Source organism: Geospiza fortis, unplaced genomic scaffold, assembly GCF_000277835.1.
Source record: "Geospiza fortis unplaced genomic scaffold, GeoFor_1.0 scaffold112, whole genome shotgun sequence".
In the NCBI taxonomy this organism is placed as follows: domain Eukaryota; kingdom Metazoa; phylum Chordata; class Aves; order Passeriformes; family Thraupidae; genus Geospiza; species Geospiza fortis.
The window spans coordinates 26,453,796-26,472,438 of NW_005054298.1; the positions used below are offsets into that span (position 1 = coordinate 26,453,796).

General features: G+C 41.8%; 1 protein-coding gene across 1 annotated transcript in view; it reads left to right on the forward strand.

The window, feature by feature from the left end:
- Positions 1-18,643, forward strand: part of ANKRD44 (ankyrin repeat domain 44) — a 73,740-nt gene that overhangs the window by 18,505 nt on the left and 36,592 nt on the right. Inside the window, 8 exon segments of the mRNA XM_031056000.1 lie at positions 1-47; positions 1,267-1,354; positions 3,102-3,244; positions 4,567-4,779; positions 5,712-5,790; positions 12,699-12,813; positions 15,734-15,816; positions 17,110-17,173. The exon segment at positions 1-47 is cut by the window's left edge and continues 53 nt beyond it. Of these exon segments, the coding sequence (XP_030911860.1) occupies positions 1-47; positions 1,267-1,354; positions 3,102-3,244; positions 4,567-4,779; positions 5,712-5,790; positions 12,699-12,813; positions 15,734-15,816; positions 17,110-17,173 (832 nt within the window).

The following is an 18,643-nucleotide window of genomic DNA, read 5'->3' on the forward strand; positions in this document are numbered from 1 at the left end:
GCGGGCGCACGGCGCTGCACCACGCCGCGCTCAACGGCCACATCGAGGTGAGCGCCGCCAGCCGAGCTCCTGCCTCAGTCTGTACTCTTGTACTGGGCTCAGTCTAGACTCTGTTGTTATCTTATTGCAAAAGTTCCGTACCTCCTTGGTGATCTCTCATGGGCATCTCCTCAGAGCACTGACTCCTTCTTCACAGCATAGCCAACAAGCTCCAGCTTGCTTCTCAACTGGCTACCCCACTCTTTTATAGCACTCATCCTCGTGGGACACAGCTGTGGCCTGTTAAGGGCAGGGCTGCTCCTAATCTTTGGAGATTAGTACAGCTGCAACTCCCCAGGGGTGAGATTGCCTTCTGCACTATCTTTATTTTCTTACATTCTATCCCCCCACAAGACTCTAGTCTAGACTCAACTCTAGTACTCAGTCTAGACCCGCTGTGGCTGGGTCTACACTGAGCCCCGTGTCCCTGACCCCCAGGGTTGCTGTCACTTGGCTGCTTCCCAAACTGTGGGATGGGTTTCCTACCTGCAGGAACACTGCAGTGGCTGTGTAGAGCCAGGGTATGAGTCAGGTGTACATGCACTCCTGGAGAGATGGCTGTGCCACCGCTTCCAGCAGCTCCGGGGTCTCCTGGCTTCTTTGGGGCTGTGAAAATAAGAGTGGCAGAATGGAAAAAGGGAAAATTGGTGGATTCATTTCATACCGAAGAAACATGCAGCTGTCCGAAGTCCAGTCACTCTGCTTTTCTAATTGGCCTTCTAGAAAATGTGTTTCTGTTTTTCCCTACTTATACAAGCAAACCTTCCCAGTACTGTTATTTAACTATATGAAAAAGCTTATGTAAATAAATCCCCTAGATTTTTGCCTCCTAGGTTTTGATAGTCTTTAGATCTGGGTTTAAGGATCCTCATTTTCCCATTCCACACCTGAAGATCTAGATACGGAATAAAAACTCTTAAACTGGAACAGTAAGCTTCTGTCAATGAAAGTTGATGAGTTGTACTGTAATTAAAAGAAGAAAGAGGAATGGTAGGTCCTGTAAAATGGTGATGGATGGTGTTTGTCCTTTAAAACACTGGACTGTAGGAAAGAGACAGTAATGCCTGTGTCTAACTGTCATAATCTGAATATTTTTGATAGAGAATACCAGAAATCATCATTCAAATGCACCATTTTGTGATCCCAGCTTTATTGCAAGATTGGTTCGTCATAAGTCTTTGAGTGTGTGATCTGGAGGGTTGGTTTACCTTCTGTTGTTACTTCTAGATGGTGAACTTGCTCTTGGCCAAGGGGGCAAACATCAATGCTTTTGACAAAAAGGACAGAAGAGCTCTTCACTGGGCAGCATACATGGGTAAGGCTCGGGCTGCTGCTCCTTCTTTTTAATTTCCTATTCACAAATGGGTAGCATGTGTTAAATGGACAGGAACAGACCTGGCCATGGAAAGAAAGTGTTGTAATTACCCTGAAGAGGGAAGGGTTCAGCTCATCTAAATAAACACTGTCCATTTATGGGTTTGCAGCTAGGGAGATCTTGGCTGTGATTTCCTTTTTAAGACAGTTAATTGTGAGCTTTTTGTGTTGCTTTTTCATTTTGGTCTTCTAATGCTGACTCTAAGTCAAACCTGAACTATATTTGTGCTAGAAAAAGAAAAACAGGTTATATTTGTTTCAGTTTTTGCTAAAAAGTACTTTCAATGAAATGCAGGTAACTGTGATAAAAAATTTTGTTGTTTATTGCAGTGTATAAGCAGCTAGGTAATGATATTCTTAGGAAATGCACAATAGGCACTTTCTTCCTGTTAGGAGAATATTGTCACCTTTTATTCCAGAATGGACAAGAGCAAATGAATATCTCCTCAAAAAATAAGTGGTGTTACCAAATACTGCTTAATTCAAACAGTTTGCCTTATTATTCCTTTCAAGGTAAAGGCAAATTTCTTACAGTGGGACATTATAATTCAAAAATACAAGATTGCCTGTGATAGTGGTCATGCTTGTTCAAGAGCTTTTGTTGGCCAAGCTGTATATTTCAGGTTACAACTGGTGGGGAGCTGTGCACCCTCAGCCAGGAACTCTTTATTTGACACGTCAGAAATCTTTATTTTAATCCTGGCACTTTTAGAAATGAGATAATAGGAGATTTCCAACTGTGAGGAAAGCATATTGTGTGGTTTTTTGATATAGACAGACACAGATGGAAAGGCTCTTGCCAACAACTGTGATGTGGCTTTTGAGCTAACGAGCTTTGAACTTCACTCTCTAGATTTGAAAGGCTCTTATGTTGTGCTGTGCAATTCCACACCCCTTTTCCATTTAAATGTTTTCAGAAATTCATGATGCACTTTTAAAAGTATTTAGATAATATCTAAGGCCTAAATTAGCAATGGAGTCTGTAGTGCATTGTAGACAGAAGTTAGATAATGAGATGAGAGCTGTAAACCCTCACAGAGTTTCTGGAATATTTAATTATTTTTGGACACTAATTATCTATAGACTTTGTACATATGGTTTCCTAGGTCCTGCACATGACCAGAGCTGCCCCTGTCATGAAAGTGCTGTGCAACCCAGATGGAGCACAACTTTTTATGTTTAATTCTAAGACAGACAGTTCTGTCTCAGCATAAAGCACTAAGACTGTTCCTCTTGATTTTATAGTTTATTAAGGTTATATTTTTGTCTCTAACAAAACCTACAAAGTGTTAGCAATTGTTTTTGTAGGATGCTGTTTTGGGAGACTTCCGTTGCCATGCTCCTCACTGTATCACTATCCTCTGTAAAAGGGGGAATAAAACACACTCTGTTAGCTTGAGAGAAATAAATGGAAAAGAGGTGTGGTTTTGTTCTTTTGGCAACTGGAAAATCAATTCAGTAGAGAGAAATTTGACACATTTGGAGAAGGTGAATGCATGAATTTCTTCACAAGGCCTGGAGCTAGGATTAGAAACATTTACGAAAATGCTTTTTCTTCCTTTGTAAAACTGTGGGATCACTTTGAAACAGCAGTGAAAGGGCAGTGTGTTAGCAAGAAAGCAGTAATCTGGGAGAATTGATGCTGTGGGATGGTCTACCCATTGATTACTCTCTTTTATCTTTTGAAGGTCACCTGGAAGTTGTTGCCTTACTGATTAATCATGGTGCAGAAGTGACTTGTAAAGACAAGAAGGGTTACACCCCACTTCATGCAGCTGCATCCAATGGGCAGATTAACATTGTGAAACAACTCCTTAACCTGGGGGTGGAGGTATGTGGTAATGTGCACTTTATTTCTATTTAGAGATAGTATTTTCTTCTTTCTTATGGATGCTGCTAAAGACAGGGACTTCTAAAGAAAAGGGGTCCCATTTTCCAGACCACCTCATGCTTCATGTGGTTTATTGGTTCAAGAGTCAGGAGACATTCTGTATTAAATAAAGGCTGATATGGACAGTAAATTGCAGGCCACCTTGCTGAAGGAATCAGGAGATATATCCTGTTCCTGCAGAAGAAGATGGAGTATTGAAATTTTCCTTGGGTCAGCATTCCTTTGATACGATGAGTGGTTGTTCTTAATGTACACTGAGTACTTTACTAAACAGCAGCTCAGGCTGTGTCAGTTTACAGACCTGTATTTCCTCTGTAGCTGATACATTGTTTTCACTCTGGAAAATAACTTTTTTTTTCAGGGCACAGACTTCTTGTTATTGCCAATTCCTCAAAGCTGTGGTGAGATGACCAGAGGAGCCTGATCAGACAGTTAATCATAATTAAGATATTGCTTTTGCCATGGTATTGACCTGCCAGAAAATTGTCAGAAGTTCATGTTCCAGGCTATTGGCTGTGAAGGAGAATGGCTGTTTCCTGTTATTAACAGTGCTATGCTAATAAGTCCCTTTAAGTTTCACATTCTCCACCACTGGGGATATGATCTTAGAGAGCCTGTGTTTCATGGAAGGCTGTTCATGCCATTCCTGAGTCTTTTGTGCAATCTGTCTTGTCCTGTTTTACAGAACAGCAGTTGAATACTAAGTTGGTCATCAAGAAGTAACATAATTACATCTTTATAATACTGAGCTACTGAAAGTGGTTTCTTATTGAAGTGTAAATATCTGTGCACTTTCACATTGCTTTCACTCAGATAACCCCACTCCCTATCCAAAATAAAAGTGTGTAAACAGCTATTACACCTGGTTCTGTTCACAAAAACTCAATAGTCACTGTTGTAATCTTTTTAAATATAAAGATTGTGAGCTTTTTATTCATCCTGCTTTTCCGTTTACATGGAAAATCTTTCCAGCTTGTTAGGAATTTTGTCATCATTATCATCATTACATAGTCCTGCTATCAGCTTTAAGCTTCACACTGATTTTAGAAATTGTCAGCAGGATAAAAAGTTAATAATAGGAAAGGTAAAGCATTCCAAGGGAAGCTGTCTGGGAGTATAATTTGTTGATGAAATGTGCTGGTGAGAACTATGCCCTATGACAGTTCAGGCCTCCAGCTATTTCCATTTGCAGCGTGTGATGCATTACGTAAATGCTAAGCTGATGTCTGTAATTTTAACTATGTCTCCTTGTCTCATTTTAGATTGATGAGGTGAACATCTATGGAAATACTGCACTTCACATTGCCTGTTACAACGGTCAGGACTCTGTTGTTAATGAGCTGATTGACTATGGTGCTAATGTAAATCAGCCTAATAACAATGGATTCACCCCCTTGCATTTTGCTGCTGCCTCCACTCATGGAGCACTGTGTCTTGAACTACTAGTGAATAATGGGGCAGATGTTAATATTCAGGTAAAACTTTAATACCAGCATTACAGTTTTACTTTAGCCTATTTTGCATGTCTCAGGAGGAAATTGTAACAACAGCTACAGCATGGCTTTAAATCCTTGATGGAATTGGAGTGATGCTGAGAATGTTGATCATGAAACTGTTTGGGTGAGATTACATCCCAGCAGGGGAGCTCGCAGTGCCTTGATAAATACAATGAGATCTCTAAACTCTAGGCCAACACTTTCATGAAGACAAGAAAAAGTACTAAAATATAGTCACAAGAGCTCTGTCAAAATGTTATCTCAGGGAATGGTGCTAAGTCAAATAACTATTCCTTTTTAGTGTTTTACTTCCCTGTATAATATAGATTTAATTAAACCTGACTCCAAAAAGTTCCCTTTCCAGGGTTGCTTGTTACCTACTTTAGAGCCCCAGCTTACAAAGTCTGATTCTGCTTAGGATATCTGAATATTGTGGAAGGCACAACTTACACATCTTGATGAAGCTGAAAGGAACTTGCTGTTATCCAACAGAGGGTATTGGTATAAGTATCAGAAGACTTGGGGTGGTGTGAGTTCATATAAGATTTTAACTACTTTAGTTAAAACTTTGTGTGTTTCAGTTTCCCATCTGTGAAACTGGCATTTAACTTCCAGCATTTAACGCCTCTGGCAAGTCCCTTAAGATGATTGAATAGCCAGTGCACTGTTTAAACTCAGAATTATTAAGAAGAAGTTAGGGATTGTGCTTGCCAATGAAGGTGAAACCCCATGCCAATAAACATAAGTGATGTGAGTGGAGGCTGGTACCACTCCCATCTGTTTTCTCATTGCTCAGCTTTCCTGGTCTAAGTTTCTTTCTCTAAAACCCAAAACATTGCTCTGTACTCACTGTACCTTTGCTTTGATAAGCCTGCACATGCTGAAGCAGTGCTGTGTTTCATTCCTGGCAGAGTAAGGATGGGAAGAGCCCCCTGCACATGACAGCTGTCCATGGGAGGTTCACACGCTCGCAGACCCTCATCCAGAACGGTGAGTTTCTGTGAGCCCCTGGAGTGGCTCTCCAAGAGACCAGGCGTGTCCACTGTTGCAATTTTCAGTTGTTCTGGCTGAGAGGGCAGCTCCATGAACTTCTGCCTTTGAGCTGAACTGACAGCTCTCATTCCATCATGTCATCACAACCTGAGATTTTGGTTGTTAACAAAATTCCATACTCTTCCAGCTGACAGTGATCCAGATGGTCTACTGAGATTCTTAACCTGAAAGCAGGAGTTCAGAGGTGTATTCAGGTCTTGCTTCTGCTGAGAAGGATGCACAATTTTCTAGTTGTCCTCCTTTGGGAGCCCTGGCGTTCTTAGAGCTCAAACCATTTTTTCTACTCTACACTCAGCAGCTGTGCTTTTCTCACCATCCCTTGCCACTGTCTCCATGAAGTGTGGAATATGTACTCAGCAGGGAGGAGCAGTGCTACCTTGTTTGTTCTGGCATAGCCAGGATTCCTGATTATCAGTCATTTTTCAGGCATCTTTTTTTGTCCAAGAATACTATGGAATATAGCAATTATTCTTGTTGGAGATCTGGCAGAGGTCTGTTTCTGAATGACAGAGGTTGCTATTACTGATTCTTTACTTAAGCTTCTCAGTTTGGGCCACTGCCTGAGACAGGATGGTCTGGACTTTGTTCATTGGTTGGGTTTTTTTTTGATTTCCAAAATCCCAGTTTGGCATTGAAGTGTGAAATTGTTGGAAATGGGTGACCAATTGTACATTAAATGTAATGACACATTTAAACAAGATTGTGTTTTAAAATGGAGGTCTCCAGTAGATCATGCTTCTTTCAGGTCATCATGCAAATGGTTATCTCTCTCCTGGGATTAAAAAAAAATAATAATAAAAGGGGGTTGGGGCAAAATGCAAGAAATTATGCTTTACTGCAGTTTTTAATTGTTTAGTCTAATAGGCTCAGGCTTAGAGCCATTGTTTATCCAATGGGCAGATTAACATTGTGAAACAACTCCTTAACCTGGGGGTGGAGGTATGTGGTAATGTGCACTTTATTTCTATTTAGAGATAGTCTTTTCTTCTTTCTTATGGTTGCTGCTAAAGACAGGGACTTCTAAAGAAAAGGGGTCCCATTTTCCAGACCACCTCATGCTTCATGTGGTTTATTGGTTCAAGAGTCAGGAGACATTCTGTATTAAATAAAGGCTGATATGGACAGTAAATTGCAGGCCACCTTGCTGAAGGAATCAGGAGATATATCCTGTTCCTGCAGAAGAAGATGGAGTATTGAAATTTTCCTTGGGTCAGCATTCCTTTGATACGATGAGTGGTTGTTCTTAATGTACACTGAGTACTTTACTAAACAGCAGCTCAGGCTGTGTCAGTTTACAGACCTGTATTTCCTCTGTAGCTGATACATTGTTTTCACTCTGGAAAATAACTTTTTTTTTCAGGGCACAGACTTCTTGTTATTGCCAATTCCTCAAAGCTGTGGTGAGATGACCAGAGGAGCCTGATCAGACAGTTAATCATAATTAAGATATTGCTTTTGCCATGGTATTGACCTGCCAGAAAATTGTCAGAAGTTCATGTTCCAGGCTATTGGCTGTGAAGGAGAATGGCTGTTTCCTGTTATTAACAGTGCTATGCTAATAAGTCCCTTTAAGTTTCACATTCTCCACCACTGGGGATATGATCTTAGAGAGCCTGTGTTTCATGGAAGGCTGTTCATGCCATTCCTGAGTCTTTTGTGCAATCTGTCTTGTCCTGTTTTACAGAACAGCAGTTGAATACTAAGTTGGTCATCAAGAAGTAACATAATTACATCTTTATAATACTGAGCTACTGAAAGTGGTTTCTTATTGAAGTGTAAATATCTGTGCACTTTCACATTGCTTTCACTCAGATAACCCCACTCCCTATCCAAAATAAAAGTGTGTAAACAGCTATTACACCTGGTTCTGTTCACAAAAACTCAATAGTCACTGTTGTAATCTTTTTAAATATAAAGATTGTGAGCTTTTTATTCATCCTGCTTTTCCGTTTACATGGAAAATCTTTCCAGCTTGTTAGGAATTTTGTCATCATTATCATCATTACATAGTCCTGCTATCAGCTTTAAGCTTCACACTGATTTTAGAAATTGTCAGCAGGATAAAAAGTTAATAATAGGAAAGGTAAAGCATTCCAAGGGAAGCTGTCTGGGAGTATAATTTGTTGATGAAATGTGCTGGTGAGAACTATGCCCTATGACAGTTCAGGCCTCCAGCTATTTCCATTTGCAGCGTGTGATGCATTACGTAAATGCTAAGCTGATGTCTGTAATTTTAACTATGTCTCCTTGTCTCATTTTAGATTGATGAGGTGAACATCTATGGAAATACTGCACTTCACATTGCCTGTTACAACGGTCAGGACTCTGTTGTTAATGAGCTGATTGACTATGGTGCTAATGTAAATCAGCCTAATAACAATGGATTCACCCCCTTGCATTTTGCTGCTGCCTCCACTCATGGAGCACTGTGTCTTGAACTACTAGTGAATAATGGGGCAGATGTTAATATTCAGGTAAAACTTTAATACCAGCATTACAGTTTTACTTTAGCCTATTTTGCATGTCTCAGGAGGAAATTGTAACAACAGCTACAGCATGGCTTTAAATCCTTGATGGAATTGGAGTGATGCTGAGAATGTTGATCATGAAACTGTTTGGGTGAGATTACATCCCAGCAGGGGAGCTGACAATGCCTTGATAAATACAATGAGATCTCTAAACTCTAGGCCAACACTTTCATGAAGACAAGAAAAAGTACTAAAATATAGTCCCAAGAGCTCTGTCAAAATGTTATCTCAGGGAATGGTGCTAAGTCAAATAACTATTCCTTTTTAGTGTTTTACTTCCCTGTATAATATAGATTTAATTAAACCTGACTCCAAAAAGTTCCCTTTCCAGGGTTGCTTGTTACCTACTTTAGAGCCCCAGCTTACAAAGTCTGATTCTGCTTAGGATATCTGAATATTGTGGAAGGCACAACTTACACATCTTGATAAAGCTGAAAGGAACTTGCTGTTATCCAACAGAGGGTATTGGTATAAGTATCAGAAGACTTGAGGTGGTCTGAGTTCATATAAGATTTTGACTACTTTAGTTAAAACTCTGTGTGTTTCAGTTTCCCATCTGTGAAACTGACATTTAACTTCCAGCATTTAACGCCTCTGGCAAGTCCCTTAAGATGATTGAATAGCCAGTGCACTGTTTAAACTCAGAATTATTAAGAAGAAGTTAGGGATTGTGCTTGCCAATGAAGATGAAACCCCATGCCAATAAACATAAGTGATGTGAGTGGAGGCTGGTACCACTCCCATCTGTTTTCTCATTGCTCAGCTTTCCTGGTCTAAGTTTCTTTCTCTAAAACCCAAAACATTGCTCTGTACTCACTGTACCTTTGCTTTGATAAGCCTGCACATGCTGAAGCAGTGCTGTGTTTCATTCCTGGCAGAGTAAGGATGGGAAGAGCCCCCTGCACATGACAGCTGTCCATGGGAGGTTCACGCGCTCGCAGACCCTCATCCAGAACGGTGAGTTTCTGTGAGCCCCTGGAGTGGCTCTCCAAGAGACCAGGCGTGTCCACTGTTGCAATTTTCAGTTGTTCTGGCTGAGAGGGCAGCTCCATGAACTTCTGCCTTTGAGCTGAACTGACAGCTCTCATTCCATCATGTCATCACAACCTGAGATTTTGGTTGTTAACAAAATTCCATACTCTTCCAGCTGACAGTGATCCAGATGGTCTACTGAGATTCTTAACCTGAAAGCAGGAGTTCAGAGGTGTATTCAGGTCTTGCTTCTGCTGAGAAGGATGCACAATTTTCTAGTTGTCCTCCTTTGGGAGCCCTGGTGTTCTCAGAGCTCAAACCATTTTTTCTACTCTACACTCAGCAGCTGTGCTTTTCTCACCATCCCTTGCCACTGTCTCCATGAAGTGTGGAATATGTACTCAGCAGGGAGGAGCAGTGCTACCTTGTTTGTTCTGGCATAGCCAGGATTCCTGATTATCAGTCATTTTTCAGGCATCTTTTTTTGTCCAAGAATACTATGGAATATAGCAATTATTCTTGTTGGAGATCTGGCAGAGGTCTGTTTCTGAATGACAGAGGTTGCTATTACTGATTCTTTACTTAAGCTTCTCAGTTTGGGCCACTGCCTGAGACAGGATGGTCTGGGCTTTGTTCATTGGTTGGGGTTTTTTTTGATTTCCAAAATCCCAATTTGGCATTGAAGTGTGAAATTGTTGGAAATGGTTGACCAATTGTGCATTAAATGTAATGACACATTTAAACAAGATTGTGTTTTAAAATGGAGGTCTCCAGTAGATCATGCTTCTTTCAGGTCATCATGCAAATGGTTATCTCTCTCCTGGGATTAAAAAAAAATAATAATAAAAGGGGGTTGGGGCAAAATGCAAGAAATTATGCTTTACTGCAGTTTTTAATTGTTTAGTCTAATAGGCTCAGGCTTAGAGCCATTGTTTGCTCACTGTTGGATTTGTGTGTGAAAGGACTGGCAATTCTTCATCTGCCCTTCATGCCTCTCTACTCTTCTTCCACTTACTTGGGTTTCACTTCTTTCTTTCTTGGTTTTCTGCCCCTCTAATTTTAATGTTGTACACAGATCTCATTGCAAGTGACTTTATGCCTCATTGCCATGGGATTTTGGGGAAGAGAGAAATGTCAATGATTTAAAGCAATAGAGTTTCTGCCTGCAATACTTAATGAGTTGGCTGACCATGTCTCAATTTCTGGTTGCTGTCTCTAGCAGCTTGTAGAGGAAGAATGAATTACCTTAAAATTGGAAAACTGCAGGTGTGATACCTTTCTTTAAAAATGAGGAAAAAGAAATGCTGGGGAACCTTACATAGGTCAGCCAAAGTGGGCAATATCTTGCAGGAAATGATTTAAAGCAATAGAGTTTCATTCTGCAATACTTAATGAGTTGGCTGACCATGTCTCAATTTCTGGTTGCTGTCTCTAGCAGCTTGTAGAGGAAGAATGAATTACATTAAAATTGGAAAACTGCAGGTGTGATACCTTTCTTTAAAAATGAGGAAAAAGAAATGCTGGGGAACCTTACATAGGTCAGCCAAAGTGGGCAATATCTTGCATCTATTTCTCAAGAGTAAAAGAAGCTGGAACATCACAGTTCTCTTCTACAGCAGTTTAATAGGCTTTGTGAACACAGCACAGTTCTCTGACTTTTCCATGTGCAGTTTCTGTTTATGGAGACCTCCACTGGTGGATGCGCTACCCCAGGGAACTTGTCCAAGCATTTCACTGACCTTCAATTTCCATTAAAAAATTAGAAATTAGAAAGGTTGGAAGGAACCTTGAATATCATCTAGTTGTAGCCTGTCTGCCATGGGGAGGGCTTGTCTTGTACTAGATCAGGTTTCTCAGAGCCTCATCCAGCCTGTCCTTGAACACTTCCAGGAATGGGGAATCCACAGCTTCTCTGGGCATGTTGTCTAGTGCTTTACTAGAGCTCTTCCTGTTGCAGTTAAGCCCTGTGAATTATCATCTGTGAATAGTGGACACGCAGTAAATATTACCATATCCTGATGTTAGCAAGACTTTTTACATGCTTTCAGGAAGCATTCTCACTACAAACCAGCAGACTATTAAAATACTACAGTGCTAGTGCATAACTGGTTGTAAAACTACACTCGGAGATTAGTAATAAATGAATTGTTGTTGAAATGGAAGGTGTAGTGAGGGAGTTTTCAGTTTCCCTTCTGGGTCTGGAACTATCCAGTATTTTCATTAAATGCTTTTAGCATTTGGAGAAAAAAATTGGTTGGGAGAGACTGTTAGTTTGGCAGAAGGTGGAGTCAGAATGAAAAATGATCCTGTAGAACTGGAGACAGAGGTTATAATGCAAGTGAAAGAAAAATCACCCACAGAGGCAGGAATATCAGCTGGACAAGTTCAGAATGGCAACAGCCAAGTGGGTAGCAGTCCCTCCAGAAGGGATCTGGGGCTTGTAGAGGATCAGAAGGTTGTTGACCACAAGTCAGCAGTGTTGTGGTGCTTAAAGAAATGGATAATGGATGTCCATGGTGCTGTGCAATGTCCAGGAGTGCACAGATAGGAGTGTAGCCAGCAGGCATGAAGTAATCCTGTTTGCTTAGTTCACCGTTGGGAGATATTAGCTGTAGTAGTGGCTTTGGCTTTTGCTTCCACAAGGATTCAGGCCAGCTGGAGAGGACTGGGGGAAAGAGAGAATAGTTGGAGTGCAGTAAACCTGACTGGCAAGGAGAGACTGAAAAAGTTACAGTTCTTGGTCCAAAAAGAAAACAGGGACTTGTCTGTAATCTATCTAAAGAAATAATCCATTTTTCCTGCTTATGTGAATAAAACACAAGATGCCAGGTTTAAATTGCAAAAGGAAAAGTTCTGCATAAGCACTGTTTGGTTGTGCTTTGGTAAGACACACAAAAAGCACACAGCACATTTGTTTGCAGTGTGTTCCTGATGGCCTCTGGAGTGAACTCTGATTTACATTGTTGTACAGATAAGGCTGAGTGGCAATGCCTTTACAAATGAGGGTGCAGTTTCAGCAGATTATTTTGTAGTTTATTTCAGGGCACCCATTTGTACCTTTAGATAGGCAGCAAATCCAAATAATGTACTTGACCCTTGTACATCATCCCATTCCCACCACTCTTCCCCACCACTGCAGGTGGAGAGGGAGATGCAAGTGCTGCTGCCAGACCATGGCTGACAGCTGAGAGCTTGCTGGGTGCTGGTCCTTGCTCTGGGAAACTCAGTGCCTCTGTGGCTGAGAGCAGCTCGCGGCTGCTCGTGGTGCTGAGACAAACAGCACTTGTGGTCCCTTATTCATGCTGACTTTTTCAGTGTTAATCTGTATGAAAATCTCTTCTGCAGGAGGGGAAATCGACTGTGTAGATAAGGATGGTAACACCCCTCTGCATGTGGCTGCAAGATACGGACACGAGCTTTTGATCAACACCCTCATAACCAGCGGAGCCGATACTGCCAAGTAGGTGCCTCAAGTGGAGCTGTTTGTAAGGATCAAGTGTCGTGTCCAGTGCCTGGAAACACAACTGCTTCTGAAGTGGGAAGGTTAAAACTGACAAGAATAATTGCACTGTACTTCAGTGGGTGACATGAGACTAAAATATGAACCATTGGGAAGTGTGCAGGGGAAGCAAACTCTGCTCAGTTCCTCTTGTGCCCACTTGCGTGATTGCAAGTTGTACAAGCACTGCTTCTTCTCCCTCTTACAAGCACTGATGTGGGACAGTGGGGTTAATGTACACGAAGTGGGGATGTTTGTGTATATATATATACACACAGAGAGTACTTGAGTATTGTTTAGTTAGGTCAGGTTCCTAGGGTCTGTTAAAAGGAGTATAAACACAGGGGTATGAGATCAGGGTAATGCAATACCATGAGGGATGTCTGTACCAGATGTTTTCAGAGCAGCATCTGATTTCATGAATGTAAGGTTTTGGAAATTACCTCCACATGTCTCTAAAATATAATTTCTCTTTTACATAGAACCTGCCATAAAAATGAGCGACACTTCTCTTGACTTACCTAGTTAGGAAACCCTGCTTTCAAATGCAAATGACTGGTTTGAATTTGGGAGAGAATTGCAGTTCTCAGTATTCTGTTTATTTGCTTGGTGGTGTTCATGCAAGTGACACATTTGCCCATTCTTCTTTGCTAAGTACAAACTGTCACCCTACAAACTCAGAAGGTGGAACAGATCTTCAATTGGCATGGATAATGCAATTCCACAGATTTCAGCTAGTGTCACTGGATTTTATTAATGCAGCCAGCATAAAGATCTTGGTATCTTAATAGAAGTGTAGGTTTTTCCTCTCTCTTTTTCCAGTACAGTCAGTCACTGTTATCTTGAGGTTTTAAGGGAAAATGAGATGCACTGGGATAGCCCACTCCACTCTTGGAATCAGGGTTATCCAGTTAGAAATTTCTATTTCACAGTTGGGTAACTGGAACATTGATCAAATAAAATACTTTTTCCAGCAGCAGAAATAAGTGAAAAAAGAAGTTGGCTCAGAGATACCAGGCAGATGGAAATGATGCTACTGCCTGTGCTAAATGTGCTTTCAATATGTGCTGCATGTAAATAACTCTGGGTGAGCTCCCCAAATAGGTTTAGGAAAGAAAACTCTGCAGCACTGTTCACAACAAGTGCAGACAGCTCGGCCAGGCTTTGAGGCAATGCACTGCAAGGTAAAGTGTGCAAATTATGGGAGGAACCAGTGTGAACAACACTGCAGAAGTGGGACACTGGCTAGCAAATGTGCAGATAGTGGATTTCAGTGGAAACCAGCCAAAACATCTGCTGGGTGGAAATCTTGACCAAAAAGATGAATAATTTTGTGTTAGATAACTAGGTGGAGGAGGAGGCAGAGGGAGATGGGTGTAGGGAGAAACAGCAATATGGAATGTCCTATGTTCCCTTAAATAAGTGAATCCATGGCTAGAAAATGCAACCTGTTTGTACAGATGCAGCAGCTCAGTGAAGCTTGCAATGTTTTCTTCAAAGAACAGGCTGTCAGGTCATCTCTTAATAGAGTTACTCTAAGATATAGATGCTGCTAATAGCAAAATTCAAATCTGTACAGCAGCACAAGTCAGTGTAGTGAAGCAGCAAGGAGAACATGTGAAGACAGAGAAAGAATGGGCCTGTGGATTCAGGAAATAATAAATTTTTTGAAAACAAACCCAAATTAGTTAAATACATTTATGTATAAAATCTTGGAGAGAGCACAATATATTTATAAACATCCACATTAATTATTGTCTTAAGCTTCCTGAGTAATTATGATCTATGGTGTCTAGAAAGACAAGATCTTTTGTCTTTGGGTCTGTATCTGAAATCCTCTCCCATGAGATGACCATACTCTCCCATCCACCAATTGTCTCGCAGAAGTGAAGGACTGATAGGAATCCATCTGCTATTGTTCTGAAGTTTGTAATTTAAAAAAAAATATCTGCTGGAGCAGACAGTAGATGATAATCTTGTCAAGCTAGTTGTTTTCGGAGGCTCCATGTTTATGTGCACTTGGAGAACTGCCAGCAGGATAATATTTCTAGAATAACAAGATGCTTTGCACTAAACAATGTTGAATGAAAGACACCAAGATGTCCAGACCCAAAAAGTATTCTAAGACAATGAGCAGTGGCATGCCTAGGGACTGAACTGGCATGATTTCCTGATATTAATTAAAGTTGCTGAGTGCTCAGCTTGTTTCAAAACTCCATGTTTGCCTGATATGGAATTAGACTGATGATAAACAGGCTCAATCTAAAGGCGCCCTGTCTTTCCTTACCCATCATGTCTGCTCTGAAAGTTTATTGTGTGATTGAAAAGAGGGTCATGTGTTAAAGGGAGGAAAAAGTGAAAAGGGAGGTGAGGAGAGTAGCTGGAGCAAATAGGAAAATTAGATTATTAGTTCTTAGGCTGTGGAAGAAAACTGACATGGCAGCCTAAAGGAAAGTGTGAAGAGTCATCTGCAAGAAAAAAAAAAAAGATTCAGACATAATATAGAGAAGATTTTGGCATTTAGATTTCCCTCAGAATGGCAGTTGCTGTATGTGTAGCTGGTGCAGAAATTTGTGGCTCACTGGGCAATTGTCTCCAAGCAGTATCTGCTCTCTTACTTCCTCCCCTACCTTGGCTTCGCCTGGAGTTCTTGCAAGCCATCCTGCCACATTCTGTTCAAAGCAAAATGCCAAGATTTTGCTGCATCAGAATATTTTTAACTCTCAAGAAGGCTGTTAAGGAAATACAGATAAAAATAATGGCAGGCACCAAGAAAGAATCTTCCTAGAAAAGCATGAGAAAATGTTGCCTTTCTGGAAGGAGCTTTTGATGTGCTGTGTATGTAACCTGCTTTTTCTCACGAGGCTGTTGTCCCTTTCAGGTGTGGGATCCACAACATGTTCCCTTTACACTTAGCAGCCCTGAATGCCCACTCAGACTGCTGCAGGAAATTGTTATCATCGGGTGAGTAAATCCCCCAGTGTCCCTGGAACTTGAGCAGTGTTTGTCTCTGCTGGTGGCAGCCCCTTTCTATGCTTTGTTGTGAATTACTCTAATGAAAGTGCTGCTGTGTTGGGCTGTGTGGGGCAGTGCACCAGAGCATGCAAGGCTTTCCCAAAGCCATGCTAGTACTTCCTGTGTTGTTTGTGCCCAAAGCTCTTTCCTCCCAGCAGGTTCAGGGAATTTAGACTCTGGGGAGGGAGGGAATTTAGAACCCCTTTCCAAACTGTAGGAATGGGACATCCTGTTTTGCTTTGGGGGTTCTCCCTCTTGCCCACCAGAGGAGTAATTCTGAAATTATCTCCTTGGGGTCTGCACTGGCACAGGGATTTACATCTCACTGATGATGATGATGATGATGATGTATTTTTGGAGCAGCTAAAGTGTGTTTCTGAATCTGTAGTTAAGGACTTAGGCTGGCCAAAGCTCTGGGGGCATGAGAGGGAAAATGGATGGAAGTGTAGTGTCAAGAGAACAGGCCTGGGATCCTCACCAGAGCCCAAAGCAGAAGCAGCCAGAGCTTGCTTATGAAACCATTTCAAAGGCTCAGTAATCAGTGGCCAAATCCCAAATTCTGCTTTTTCCAGGCAAGAGTTCCTATGAGTTAAAAAATCCTGACCCAGATCATATGAGTTTTCTAGAAAACTCCTTCATTACTTAACATGTAAAATGTCCTACAACTACTTTTCCCACTTGAGTCCTGTGGGGTATTAAAGAAATGTGAAAAATGATAATTACATACCCTATTATATTGAGACTTTGTGTCCTCTAGATAGGAAGAGAAACCACTCTGGGTGAGCAGAGTTAGCACTGTCAGGGTGCAGCCTTTGGCCTCGTGCATCTTGATGAGTATCCCCACGTGCTGCTGGAAGGCTCTTCCCAATCTGACAACCACACACCATGAAAACAGCCCCAGTTCATGTTTAGCCTGACTCTGTGGTCCTTCCTCATGTCTCCATGTTCTCTGTCTTCCTGTCCTGCTGTCTCAGCCTCCCAAACACTCATCACAGGCTGCAGACGGGTGTGGAGGAGCTGGATGTGGAAATAGGCACCTGTCACCGTCACAGCTCCTTTTATGGCGCTGCCAGCGCCAGCAGCTGCTCGCCGTCCCCGTGCCAGCCTCTCTGACTGTGCCTTGCCTTCTGCTTTCTTCCCAACTAACTGATTTTTCTGTCTCTGCGATGTTTCCTGTGGTTTAACTAGGACAAAAGTATAGCATAGTGTCCTTGTTTAGTAATGAGCACGTGCTGTCTGCAGGCTTTGACATAGACACCCCCGACAGCTTCGGGAGAACGTGCCTGCACGCGGCCGCTGCTGGAGGGTGAGTACCTGCCCTGGGGCTGCTCCAGGGCGTCCTGGGGCACATTTGGGGCCAGCCAGCTTGGCTGTGCTATCCACAGAGGAAATTACTGCTGTGCAAGGCAGTCTGATGCCATAGTTTGGGTCATTTTAGGCTCTCTTTTGCCCCTGCCCTTGTGTGGGGTGAGCTGGGTTGATTTGAAGCATGCGTTTCAGACAGAGGGGAAAACTCTTCCTTTTCATGCCTCTGAGAAGGCTGTTTCAGCTTTCAGGCCTCCCTGAGAGCCACAACAGTCACCAAGGGCCAGCAGTCTCCAGGAAAGCATCAGTCCCTGGGGAACACCCAGTGAGGTGCAGGAGCTGGAGCTCCTGGCAGGGGAGTTATTCCTGGCCTCCATCTCTGAACCGCGTCCTTGTCCAAAAATGCCGCTGTTCAGCAGTGCCCATCAGGTTGCAGCCTTGGAGTCCAAATGTAGTTCGTCTCCCTCTCTCCCATTTTTCAGGTGCAATAAGTTTCTAAAAGAAAAACCAACGGACCAAAGCAACAACAAAAAAATAACCAAAACCAAACCCACAGCCTCCAAAGTAGAAAGTGAGAAGGCTGCCCCTCTCTCAGGGTGATGCATTCCTAAGAAGTGGTGGGAGGGCAGAAAAGTGAAATTGAAGTGGAAATTGAAATGCTTCAATTTAAGATGTGAATGTTGCATCCAGTTATTTTAAATATTTCCAGATAATCCAGTCAGTGAAGTGCTGAGAGGTTAATCTAGCAAAAGGACGCAATGTTTGGCAAGCATTGAGTTTTGACTCTTCTGTTTGAGTACTTTATGGCTCAGAAGACTGCTGAAATGGAGCCTTGGCTACAGCCCTTGGATTCTCTGTGGTTATAACAGGCAGAAATGCTCATCCACAGCAAATACTTGGCAGTCATTCTGGAAGTTGCTTTTTCTTCTCAGTGGACCAAAATCTGTATCACAAAGTTTTTGTTCCTGAGGGGGAAAAAAACCCAAACCCTGATAAAATTGATCCAAATATTGGTTTTATTATTGTTTTGGTATTATTCATCCTGATACCTCTTTCACTTTAGTGTAAGAGGTATGACAGTTGCTTGGATAAAGATTATTTTAATGTTGTTCAGATGCTACCCCTTTGATAAGGCTGCACCCCAGAAGGATACTAAAAACACCCTGGAAGTCCTAAAGAGAAGGAGAGGCTTCAATAAGAAGCAAAAGTGACTCATGAAAATAAACCATATTTTCCCAGTGGTTTACTATGATTGTCATCACTAGCAAGTGTTTTTATTTTTAGTGCATTGTGGTGAGTGTTCTGTAGTTATTTTATGCAACAGCAATTTAGAGTTGGGATCGACATACACCAAAATATTGCATTATTGCACCCAGTCCCTTTTTTTTTCTGTAGCTGGAGATCTACAAAAGCCATTAGTGTACTTCCTGACACAGGCCTCTTACTGCCATTACATTAATGGGAGTTGCAT